Consider the following 12,225-nt stretch of genomic DNA (forward strand, 5'->3'; position numbering starts at 1 on the left):
TTTTAGTCTCTATTGCTATCTGTACCTTTCTGGTTCACAGAGTTGCCTTGATGCCCGTCTATTCTGTGGCAAGAGGGAGAGCCTTATGAATGCTTCACTCCAGTGTGCCAGGCTGTAGCCCCTCTTCTGCCTCCTTCAAAGCTGAACCTCAGATTTTGGTTGCACTTTCTCCTCCAAAATCTCTTAATTTTTGATCAACCCATCCCAAAGCCCCTTTAATTCCAGAGACAAGCTCACAATCCTCTTCCTGTCATTAGCCAAGCCAGCCATTTATAAATCCAGGAGGAGGTTCGATCTAGGGGAGACTTGGTGTGACTGTGGGCCTATAGTCCTTGCTTTCGTTTGTTCACTCATTTGCTGGAATGTTTCTATTGGCTTCTTAAATCTCGTCCCTGAGCACTGTGTACTGTCTGGGGTTTTCTACGTGGTGACCCTTTTTGTTACACCTCTGATCCCATCTCTAGCCTACACTTCTGATGTTTTGTTGCTCTCTGGTCTTTTATGGACCCTCCCCTCTATTGTTTGTGATGATGGCTGTTCAGGGGCTCTGCCCCTTCTACTAAAGTCACATAGACCAGTCAGCAGTTTCCACAAGCACTAGATTCACTACTTTAAAAAATAATTAAATTGAGCTTACTGATCAGCTGTTCATGTTATGTGTTGATAAAGACTTTCAGAAAAGTGGATGACTCCCCACACTGACTGCATCATCTAGCCCATCATATTCTCTTTGCTTTTAAAGAAGCTGTACTCAGACAATGCTACCAGACATGAACTTAACAAAGAGTACCCCCAGATAATAGCTCATTGGAGTGAACTGCTGTTTGTTTGCAGATCTGCATGCTAACATGAAAATAGCCTACAGGCCCTTTGCCTTTTTAGTCTAAGTCAGGCACACACAACAATTGTGCTAGAACCATAACTATACAAGGACGTGGGTAATTTATCTCCAAAACTGGCTTCTTACAGTAGTTGACCGTAGCCTTCCTGTTTCCATGATAACTAGTGTACTGAAATCCAATGACCTTATTTCAAGATATTATATGAGTAACCTGATTAGTAAAATCAAATGTTACAGTCACAGCATAGAGAAAAGAAGTGTGCTTGCCTAAAGTAAGGGATAGCATAAGAAAATAACTTATTTGTTATACTTGTTAGTTGTATTGTAACATAGGATTTTTAAAAATCTCAGTTAATGAACAGGAGACATAGGAGACCCTGTTAGGTCAATGGGTGGGTCCTTGGAAGGTTCTAGATGGGTCACCACATCCAGGCCGGATTAGCACATCACTGGGCCCTGGCCTAGACAAACATACGCTTCTCCTGACCTAGTGCAGAGGGGCAGCCCCGGGGGTGGGGGGGGGGCACTGGAGAGCAAGCCTGCACTTCACTCACCCCACAGTGGCAGGTCCTGTCCCATGGATCTGGGCCCAGGTCCCACCTCTGGACCTTATGACCTGACACCCAGGGTCACAGTTTCACTTAAGTTTGGCCAAGCTGCCCCTCCTTTCCACACCACTTGTTCAAATTTGACTCGGCTGCCCCTCTGGCATCACCGAGGGGTGGCCAGATGAAACCCGAGTAGTATTGCAATCCCACATACAACGCTCAGAGCAGGGAGCCAGGCTCATCCCCAGTGCCATGGGACAGAAGCTTTACCTGTGGGATGAGTGAAGGATGGGCTTGCTCTCCAGCCTCCGCCCCCTTTCTTCCTGTGCCTCCTCTTCACAGCCCTGGAGGACCCAAGGGGAAAATTTGGTGGGTGCAGAGCACCCACCGGCAGCTCCCTGCCCCACCCCTGGCCCCAGCTCACCTCCGCTCCACTTCCTCCCCTGAACACGCCACCCCACTCTGCTTCTCTGACCCCCCAGGCTTCCCACGAATCAGCTGTTTGCATGGGAAGCTGGGGCAGGCTGAGAAGCAAGCGGCAGCTTCCCGCTCAGGCCCAGGGAGGCAGAGCGGAGGTGAGCTTGGGGGGGGGGGCGCGAGGAGGGCCGCCCGCGCTGCAGCAGGTAACCCGGGGGGGGGCACACAGGAACCGCTCCCCAGCTCACCTCTGCCACCCTTGGCCTGAGTGGGAAGCCGTGGCCTGCTTCTCTGTCCTCCCCAGCTTCCTGCTGAACAGCTGATTCGCGGGAAGCCTGGTGGGGGAGTTGCAGAGAAGCAGAGCGGGGCGGCGTGTTCAGGGGAGGAGGCGGAGGTGGGGTGGGGAGCTGCCGGTGGGTGCTCTGCACCCACCAATTTTCCACATGGGTGCTCCAGCCCCAGAGCACCCAAGGAGTCGGCTCCTAAGGCGCCACTTTTGATGTGATTAGTGGGGGAGCAGCTGCTCCCCCTGCTCCCCCCCAGATAGGCTCCCCCGCCCCTAGGAGCCAGAGGGACCTGCTGGATGCTTCCTGGGAGCTGCCCCAGGTAAGCACCGCCGGGACTCCCCACCTCGCCCCCCCCGGCAGGTGCCTCTGGCTCTTGGGGATGGGGTGGGCACCCACTACGGTGGCCCACGAGACCCTCCTGCCCGGTTCTGGGGGCAGTCAGGGGACAGGGGAGGGGGCAGTCAGGGGACAGGGGGATGGGGCGGGAGTCCTGGGGGGGCGTCAAGGAACGTGGGAGGGTTGGATGGGGGGAGGAGTCCCGGGGGGCGGGAGTGGGCAACGACCCCCTTGTGGGGCGAGGAGGGAACCTGTTAAGATTTTGGCAGCTCATCACTGGGGTTGCAGTCCTGGGGTGGAGGATTCATATACTTAATGGGGGGTTGCAAAAAAAGACAAAATGCAGTTGGTGGTTCCCCTTAGTAAAACATTTGGAAAACAACGTGTTAGATCATCCGTGGTCAGTACAAGATAGTTCCCTACAATAAATTTTCTAAAGCTTTGTGAGTTATGGTATTGAATATTTCCAGGGCTGGACTTCATTCCACCTCTTCCTTTTGGAGACTGTTCTACCATCTAGATCTTGCATGGAAGTTTCACCTCATATTTTAAACTAAATTTTCCTTTTCTTAATATCTTCCTGGTGTATCTCTGCACTTAATAATTCCTCTTCTCCCTTGTTGTTTTACATCATTCAGGTACTGGTAGGCTGTTACAATGACCCTGCTTAATCGCTGCTTTGTTAAGATATAAAATATATTTAGATCTTTTATTCTTTCCTCCTAAGCCAGTCTCTCCTGCTCCTTACTTAATTTTGTTACTCTTTGAACTCCCCCCTAATTTTTTACATTTATTTTAAAATAATCATAGAATCATAGAATATCAGGGTTGGAAGGGACCTCAGGAGGACATCTAGTCCAGCCCCCTGCTCAAAGCAGGACCAATCCCCAATTAAATCATCCCAACCAGGGCTTTGTCAAGCCTGACCTTAAAAACTTCTAAGGAAGGATATTCTACCACCTCCCTAGGTAACGCATTCCAGTGTTTCACCACCCTCCTAGTGAAAGTTTTTCTTAATATCCAACCTAAACCTCCCCCATTGCAACTTGAGACCATTAGTCCTTGTCCTGTCCTCTTCTACCACTGAGAATAGTCTAGAACCATCCTCTCTGGAACCACCTCTCAGGTAGTTGAAAGCAGCTATCAAGTCCCCCCTCATTCTTCTCTTCTGCAGACTAAACAATCCCAGTTCTCTCAGCCTCTCCTCATAAGTCATGTGTTCCAGACCCCTAATCATTTTTGTTGCCCTTCGCTGGACTCTCTCCAATTTATCCATATCCTTCTTGTAGTGGGGGGCCCAAAACTGGACACAGTACTCCAGATGAGGCCTCACCAATGTCAAATAGAGGGGGACGATCGCATCCCTCAATCTGCTCGCTATGCCCCTACTTATACATTCCAAAATGCCATTGGCCTTCTTGGCAACAAGGGCACACTGCTGACTCATATCCAGCTTCTCGTCCACTGTCACCCCTAGGTCCTTTTCCGCAGAACTGCTGCCTAGCCATTCGGTCCCTAGTCTGTAGCTGTGCATTGGGTTCTTCCATCCTAAGTGCAGGACCCTGCACTTCTCCTTATTGAACCTCATCAGATTTCTTTTGGCCCAATCCTCCAATTTGTCTAGGTCCCTCTGTATCCTATCCCTGCCCTCCAGCGTATCTACCACTCCTCCCAGTATAGTATCATCCGCAAATTTGCTGAGAGTGCAATCCACACCATCCTCCAGATCATTTATGAAGATATTGAACAAAACCGGCCCCAGGACTGACCCTTGGGGTACTCCACTTGACACCGGCTGCCAACTAGACATGGAGCCATTGATCACATGATTTAAATACACAAAGTTTAATAAAGGACAAAGAATCCCAAACTTCACTTCCTACATACATAGAGTCAGAAAGCCCATTCTGCAGTTCTGACATCATTGCTTGATAAGGAAATATCCCAGCAGACAGGTTTTATTGCTTTTGAAATTGGACTTTATAGAACCATTTGGGTTGGACAGCACCTCTTGTGGATTATCTAGTCCACCACCTGCATTATGGAAGTGCTGATTTCATTATATCCAAGCCAAACCTGTGTTGGCTGACTAGCTTTAAATACCTCCAATGATGGCAGTTTCAGAGCTTCCCACAGGAACTTGTTCCATTGTCTAATTTTTCTGGTGGTAAATTTTTTTTCCTACAGGGAAAGATTTTAAGGAGGGAGTTAAAGGTAACAAATAGGCATCAGAGACCGTGGGAATGGATGGATGGTGGAGAAATCATGCTATATGATGAGGAAGAAAACAGAATTGAAGGAAGAGATGACAGATTTGCAGTGGGGGGAAGTCTGCCTGGTCAGGGGACCTCTTCAAGAAATGTTCAGTCTGAAATGGGCCATCTTGATTATCACTACAAAAGTTTCTTTTTCCTCCTGCTGATAATAGCTCATCTTAATTAATTAGCCTGTTAGAGTTGGTATGGCAACTTCCACCTTTTCATGTTCTCTCTGTGTGTGTGTGTGTGTGTGTGTGTGTGTATATATATATATATATATATATATATATATATATATATATAAAACCTTCTTACTTTATGTTCCATTCTATGCATCTGATGAAGTGGGCTGTAGCCCACGAAAGCTTATGCTCAAATAAATTTGTTAGTTTCTAAGGTGCCACAAGTACTCCTGTTCTTTTTATAGAAACAATAATGGATATTGGGAGCAAGCCATTACTGGAGATTAGGGGGATGGGCTTTGCAGTGGGAGAAGAGGTGAAAATGATAGGTTGTAAAACCACAAAAATTGGCAGGGCGTTTCAGAGGTCAGTGTAGTACCTAAACCAATTTAAACTCCATGTTGGCATGTACTTGTTTTTAAATGGGTGACGATATTCCTTTAAGTCAGAGCCTTTAGGTATTCGACAGAGATGTATAAGTTGTCAAGCCAAAGACATCTTTAAAATAAAAAATACCTTTGACGTGTAAAAATAGAACCAAAGTTTCTCATTACTGGGATAGATTTTCACTTTTAGAACAGTCTAGCAGCAACCTGCCTCTGCTTCTGTGTTGCATCTGTCCAGATTAATTCCTGATTTACTGAAGGTCTGAGAGGACAGCCATTTGTCCTGAGATTTTTCATATGACAGGAGAGAGGGAAATGGCATCAGGAGATAATGAGAGGCAAGATATGGACTTACTTGCTTAAATGTAATTAATTCCTTTAGCAGGTTGTCTTTCTCATTTTCCAGATGTTCAGTAGACAAGCCAGTGACTCGAGGCAGAAAATATCTGCATATCTTGCCCAGCAGAATCTCCTATAGGATTTTACTGAAATACATACACACACACACACACACACACACACACACACACACACACTTTACAGCGCTGCAACTTTCTTGCTCAGGGGTATGAAAAAACACCCCCCTGAGCGCTGTAACTTTCAGCGCTGTAAAGTGCCAGTGTAGACAGGGCACCAGTGCTGGGTGCCACACTCCTAGCGCTGGGAGCTATTTCCCTCATGGAGGTGGGGTATTTTTATGGCACTGGGAGAGCTCTCTCCTAGCGCTGGTGCCGCAACTACTTGCTTACTATTCCCTTAGTTTCTGTTTTTTGAGGTGGGGAGATGCATAAATATGTAAACTGTAAGGACGACTTTTTAACAAAGCAAAACACGTGGTCTAGATGGCTCAGAGGCTTGGAAATTGGATATAGATTCTTTCATCTCTAGTTCTTTGGTTCAGATACAACCTGGGTTGGTAGCTCTGTGGTGGCCTGTGTGAAACAAGTTTGATCTCACTCCATTTTCTCATAGACAGATGTCCACACCACAGTAATTGATACCGTTTTTGGTATTGTTAGCAGGCCAGTGGAGTCTCCCATAATTACTTTTTCCCTCTTTGAAATAGTCCACCCAGGTTAGGGTCAATCATGGGGCAACATGATGAAGCTTCTTCTACTGTCAGTGGATTAGTAGAGGACTTTAGTCACCAAGGCTGTCAATCCATTGCTTTTCTTCCGCACTATATTCACATTAAAAAAAGGTGAAGTGTTTCTAGTAGTTTGGCTAAGAGTAGGTCTTTTGTTAGCAAGACATGGACTATTGGGAACTACCAGAAAGCAGGGGTGGAAGTATCACCTCTAGGATTCTTTACAGCCTACAAAACCTACAAATCTTATGATGAAAGAATGCATAGACATACCCCCTCTGGGATGCGTACAGGAAATGCCAAGTAATAACAGCCCAGCAAATGGCCTGTTGCTGTTACTACTTCTAATTGAGGGGCTTATTTCACCTAGGCATTGAGCATATAGCTGCTATTGGCTAAAACATCCTATTAGGACACCTACCAATAGCTTTCCTCCCCTCATAGCCTCATTGTTTGTTTTAACAAACTGGTATGTATTGACTTTACATTGTAAGCTCTTTGGGGGCTGGGACTGTCATTTACTATTTCTTTTTGTGCAATGTCTAGAACAATGGGGGCTTGACCTGGGCTGAGGCCTCTAGGTGCTATCGTTATAAACAAAATAATAATGTTAGTACTTTGCTTCTCTGAGTTGTCAAGTCCATGTCTGTTATGTTGCTAGATGTATAGTTGATTGCATCCCTTGATTGTAGCACCCTTGTTGGGTTGTTAAATCAACTAGGAAAAAATAGCGGGGGCTGGTTATTGGACCAGCTGCAATTGTAATGAAATTGGTGTGATTTTTAGTCTATATGAAATGAGGAAGAACTGCCTGTAGGAATTTGTTCTGAATACAGTATACAAAGAATTACAGGTCAAACACAGCTAGGATGACATTTGCAACATCTGCCAGATGGCATTCCCCTAGGGTATTGTATGTCATGATCTAATTAGCCGATTGTTGAATAATATTTGTATCACTTTGGCATGGCCTCTGATTTTAGGTTTCAACTGATAAAACACTTCTGATACTATTACAACAGCAAAAGATATAGGTGTTTATCCATTAAATACTAGAATTACACCAAAAATGGTTACTTTGTATCTAAGGGCTTGTCTACATGGATGGAGCAGTAAGATGGCCTACGATGGTGTGATTTCTAAAGCACACTAATGTGTTGCACATTAATTGGTCTCTGTAAACGGTACTGGTGTGCACTAAAGGTTCCCTAGTGTGCTTTAATGTAGTGTTGTCTGAAACAGTATTATGTTAAAGCACACTAGGGAACATTATGAAGAGACTACTTGTTACGATAGCATAGACTATAAAGAGTAATGCAGATAACTTACATTTCTCATTACTGTATTGTGAAAGGTGACTGGCTAGTGGTCAGGAAGGGGTGGGGCCAATGGTCCCCCTTTCTTCTACAACTCCTTTCTGTGGGGTCAGTCCTTTTTTGGTTCAGCCCTCCGGCTGGGTCACATATTGTAGTCCACCCTTTTCGGGCTATACAGAAAGAAAAGTCTAATTACGAGAGAAGTCTTTTGGTGCCAGTCAGACTCAGAAGTTGGAGCTGGGGATCAGAGCCAGGATCAGTAGCTGATGATCAGGAGTGAGGCATAAGGGCAGGAGCTGGAGGAGAGGAATGATGGGAGTTAGGGCAGGGGCGAGGCAGAAGCTAGGAGCCAGAGCAAGGTTGGATGCAGATTGAGCAAGACAGGCAAGAGCAGGATCTAGTAATGTGGCAGCATTAGCAGCAAGGAGTCTGCACAGTTGCTCAGACAGCCCACTCAGAGGTGCCGACTTCCCCAGTTCCTGGTGGGGGCTTGACCCTTGCTCCGCCCCAGGCCCTGCCCCTACTCCACCCCTTCCCCCAAGCTTTCGTGCCTGCTCCACCCCACCCTGCCTCTTCCCACCCTGTTCTACCCCCTTCCTTGCCTTTTCCTTCCCCCGCTCCTCCCCCTCACCTGCACGCCGCTGAACAGCTGATCGTGGCAGATGGGAGGTGCTAGGAGGGAGGGAGAGGAACTGATCGGTGGGGCTGCTTTTTTTCCCATGGGTGCTCCAGCCCCGGAGCACCCACGGAGTCAGCACCTATGAGCCTACCCAAAGTCACTTCCAGATTTAAATTGGTGTGAGCCAATCAGGTGGCCGGAGGGGTTGGGAACTCTGATAGGATTTCCTGTGGGATCTGGCCTTCCAGGATTAGTGAGGTGCTGCTTCAGCTATCTCCCTTGGTGGTGACAAGGGAGCATCAGCAATCTATGGCCTCCTGAGTTCTAGGACCACATCCTTGGATCCTTACATGAATTATTTATTTATTTATTTTTTTAATTTGTGTTGAGGTGGCGTGTAGGAGTCCTAGTCTTAGACCAGGACCCCACTGTGCTAAGTGCTATACAAAAACACAAAAAAAGAATTCTTGCCCTGAAAAGCTTACAGTCTCAGGAACATCAAGGGAACACATTACTCACCTTCTTTTGTGGCAAATTGTTAACAAATCTTTCTAGGAAAGCGCCTGATCCAACTTCCTTTTAAGTCAATGGAAGCTGGATCAGGCCCACTCGGAGCTAGATGGCATCCGTCCTCATGAATAGCCTATCTGACATGTGACCTATTCTGCTCTATGACACAAGCAGAGAAAAGCAGATGGCATTGTTAAAAGCATATGACCACTTTCATATTAAAGGTTTAATTCATTTAAGGAAACCATCTACACATAGTGGGCAAAAGCTTTCTGGGCTAGGTTAGTGGCCTTAAGTTTCTGAGAGGGCTAATGAACTGATTCTTTGGACTAGTTCAGGGGTCTCAAACTCAAATGACCACGAGGGCCACATGAGGACTAGTACATTGACCTGAGGGCTGCATCACTGACCCCCACCTGCTGCCCCGCCCCTGCCCCACCTCTTCCCAGCCCCCATTCCAACCCCTTCCCTTCAAGCAATAGGGTTTGAAACCTGGCTTCTGGCTTGATTCAGACTTGGACCCTGCACCCCCATGGGGTGCTGTGACCCTGTATCTGAGCCCTGGGTCAGTGTGTTTTGTGTGTAGACAGAAGGGGGTTAGGCTTGAGCCTGAGTTCAAACTCTGGGCTTTACGTTACAGTGTAGACATAGGCTAGTGACCACTCTTGTCCCTGCTGCTGTGTCTGCAGTTTGGAAGGATCTCCGTCTCACCTCTTCCTGTTCCATCCTTGTAAAGGGAGTAGCATGGAAATAAGCAAAGGAAATCTACTGAACTTCTTTTAGGGAGATGTTGCAGAAAAAGAAACAGAAGAGAATAAATCAGGAAGACAAAGTGAGGGGTGGAGAAGCGCAGGAGTGCACGCAGACACACACCAAAAAAGAGAAGCTTGTATGTGACACAAACAGTTTTATGGTATTTGGCAATTTAGTAAAAAGGTAAATTATAAAGTCTAACTGTTATCCATGGGGCCCAGACAGCAGAATCCAGAGTAGCGAGCAGCATTAATATAACATAAGTACTCAAAATAAGCATCCCTTTCTTTCCCAAACTTACAACAATTTAGGATGTCTGCCAGGCAACTACAATAAAATAAAGGTCCTTAAATTGCTTTCACTAGTCAAAAAGTTGTTTCTTGTTTTTCCGTTATTCAGTTTCTTAACCTCCAACCTCTTCTTTTTTTCTTTCTTTTTTTTTTTAATTCCCCTGCCTCTGTCTGAAAAGCAGCATCTCCTTCCTTTTCACTCTTTCTCTCATTTTTACTCCCGTCTCTGGTATGTTGTCTCCGCAAAGTTAACTCAAGTTATCCTAGACTTATTTCTCGCAAGTTAGCGTAGCTTGAGTGAGAGTGGACACACTGCAAAGTAATACTCGAGCAACTGTGTCCACACTGGTGCTGCACTCACTCATGTAGTAGCCCTAAGACTTCTAGGGGCATATCCCCTGCTTATTTGTACTATAGTAAGCTGAGCCATTCTAAGAATTATTTCCTGGTGAATTGTGGGAGAACTTGTTGGTCCTTTCTGGGCACATGGAGGAATTATGGGAAGGCATTGGACAATTAAGGGTATGTGAGTGGATATGTGCCTGTGTCCATACTGCAGGTTGTGTTAGCAGTTAACGAGTTGCACTCACTCGATCTTTACCCTGTACCCCATAACAGCCCAGTCAACTTGAATTGAAAACACCACCACACTTGAGATGAGGGCTGTCACACTGTTTGAAGTGGCTCATGACTGTGAGTGCCGACTTCAGGGCAGACACCCGAAACTGGGGGTAAGTTTTATCATTGGATTTCACCAAGCCAGTGGCAAATGTGAACTCCTGAATCACTCTAACAGTCTCACCATGGAGTCATAGACAGTCCCCTTAGACTCTCCAGTCTATCTTACTACCCAACCAAGCTGGAGCTGATGATAAATGGTCATTTTTACTCCAAAAATCACACACGATATTCAGATTGTCTCCAGTCGCAAGAGACCAGTCACTTACCCAGATCAATTGGTACCCTAGCTCTTACACTAAAGACAATGCTTGTAGCCAATTCTGTAATAAACTATCTAAAGGTTTATTAACAAGGAAAAATAAATAAGAGAATTATTTACTGGTTAAAGCAAGCAAACATGCACACAAATAACTTGCAGTGTAAATCCTACAAATGACAGAGTTGTCGTGATCTATCAATTCAAAAAAAGAAAAGGAGTACTTGTGGCACCTTAGAGACTAACCAATTTATTTGAGCATGAGCTTTCGTGAGCTACAGCTCACTTATGAAGTGAGCTGTAGCTCACGAAAGCTCATGCTCAAATAAATTGGTTAGTCTCTAAGGTGCCACAAGTACTCCTTTTCTTTTTGCGAATACAGACTAACACGGCTGTTCCTCTGAAACCTATCAATTCAAAGTTTCAATGAAGGAGATAGCCCCCGGGGATCTCTGGCTTCAGTTTGGTGTCTCTGGCTGCTGGCCCTGTGAGTTCAACAGCAATGAGAATGAAAATATTTGCTCTTTACTTGTAAACTAAGATGGGAAGTGATTCCCCTCAACCCTTCTGGAAGAACCATCAAAATCAGATGGGCCATCAAGGAACATCACAATACAAAGGATTGGTTAATGGCCCTATTGCACCTTGGAAATGCTACATGCAAGGAAGCTCCTCCTACAGACTTTGAGGATGAATGAACAAAATAAAACAAAGACACAGGAAAATGTTCAAAGTTATAAAGCAAAACTTACATATTGCTTTCTAGCATGGAATACAGACATTACAAATAAGATTAATGTGTGCAGCAATTTACAAACATTCTGTAGAGTCTGAACACAGAGTAAATTCTTATAACACTAGTACCTGGTTTGAGCAACACTAAAACATAAGTGAACTGGTCTCGCCCCTAGCTGTGAGTTCGTTAGTTCTTAGCTAATGCCTGCAGCCTTGGCAAGAGCTGGCATCTGGTCTGCCAGCATTTCAAGGGGTTTTGTATGTAGATTGGATCTGAGTTAGGAGTAACACTCAAGTTATAAGAACAGGAGTACTTGTGGCACCTTAGAAACTAACAAATTTATTAGAGCATAAGCTTTCATGGGCCACAGCCCACTTCATCGGATGCATAGAATGGAACATATAGTAAAATGTATATAATATATATATATATATATATATATACACACACACATACAGATAAGTTGGAAGTTACCATACAAACTGTGAGAGGCTAATTAGTTAAGATGAGCCATTATCAGCAGGAGAAAAAAACTTTTGTAGTGATAATCAAGATGGCCCATCTAGACAGTTGACAAGAAGGTGTGAGGATACTTAACTTAAGGAAATAGATTCAATATGTGTAATGACCCAGCCATTCCCAGTCTCCATTCAAACCCAAGTCAATGGTATCTAGTTTGCACACCAATTCAAGCTCAGCAGTCTGTCCTTGAAGCCTTTCTG

General features: G+C 45.4%; 1 protein-coding gene across 4 annotated transcripts in view; it reads left to right on the forward strand.

Annotated features, from left to right (window-relative positions):
• The window catches only part of TULP4 (TUB like protein 4), a 279,854-nt gene that overhangs the window by 135,780 nt on the left and 131,849 nt on the right, over positions 1 to 12,225 (forward strand). The window contains exon 2 of one of the 4 annotated variants that reach the window (XM_078852212.1): positions 10,449 to 10,561. The exons of the other annotated variants lie outside the window; for them this stretch is intronic. Coding sequence (XP_078708338.1) covers positions 10,518 to 10,561 — 44 coding nt within the window. The 5' untranslated portion in view covers positions 10,449 to 10,517. The remainder of the gene's footprint in view (positions 1 to 10,448; positions 10,562 to 12,225) is intronic. 4 annotated transcript variants of the gene reach the window in all.

The sequence above is a fragment of the Lepidochelys kempii genome, chromosome 3 (genome assembly GCF_965140285.1).
Source record: "Lepidochelys kempii isolate rLepKem1 chromosome 3, rLepKem1.hap1, whole genome shotgun sequence".
In the NCBI taxonomy this organism is placed as follows: domain Eukaryota; kingdom Metazoa; phylum Chordata; order Testudines; family Cheloniidae; genus Lepidochelys; species Lepidochelys kempii.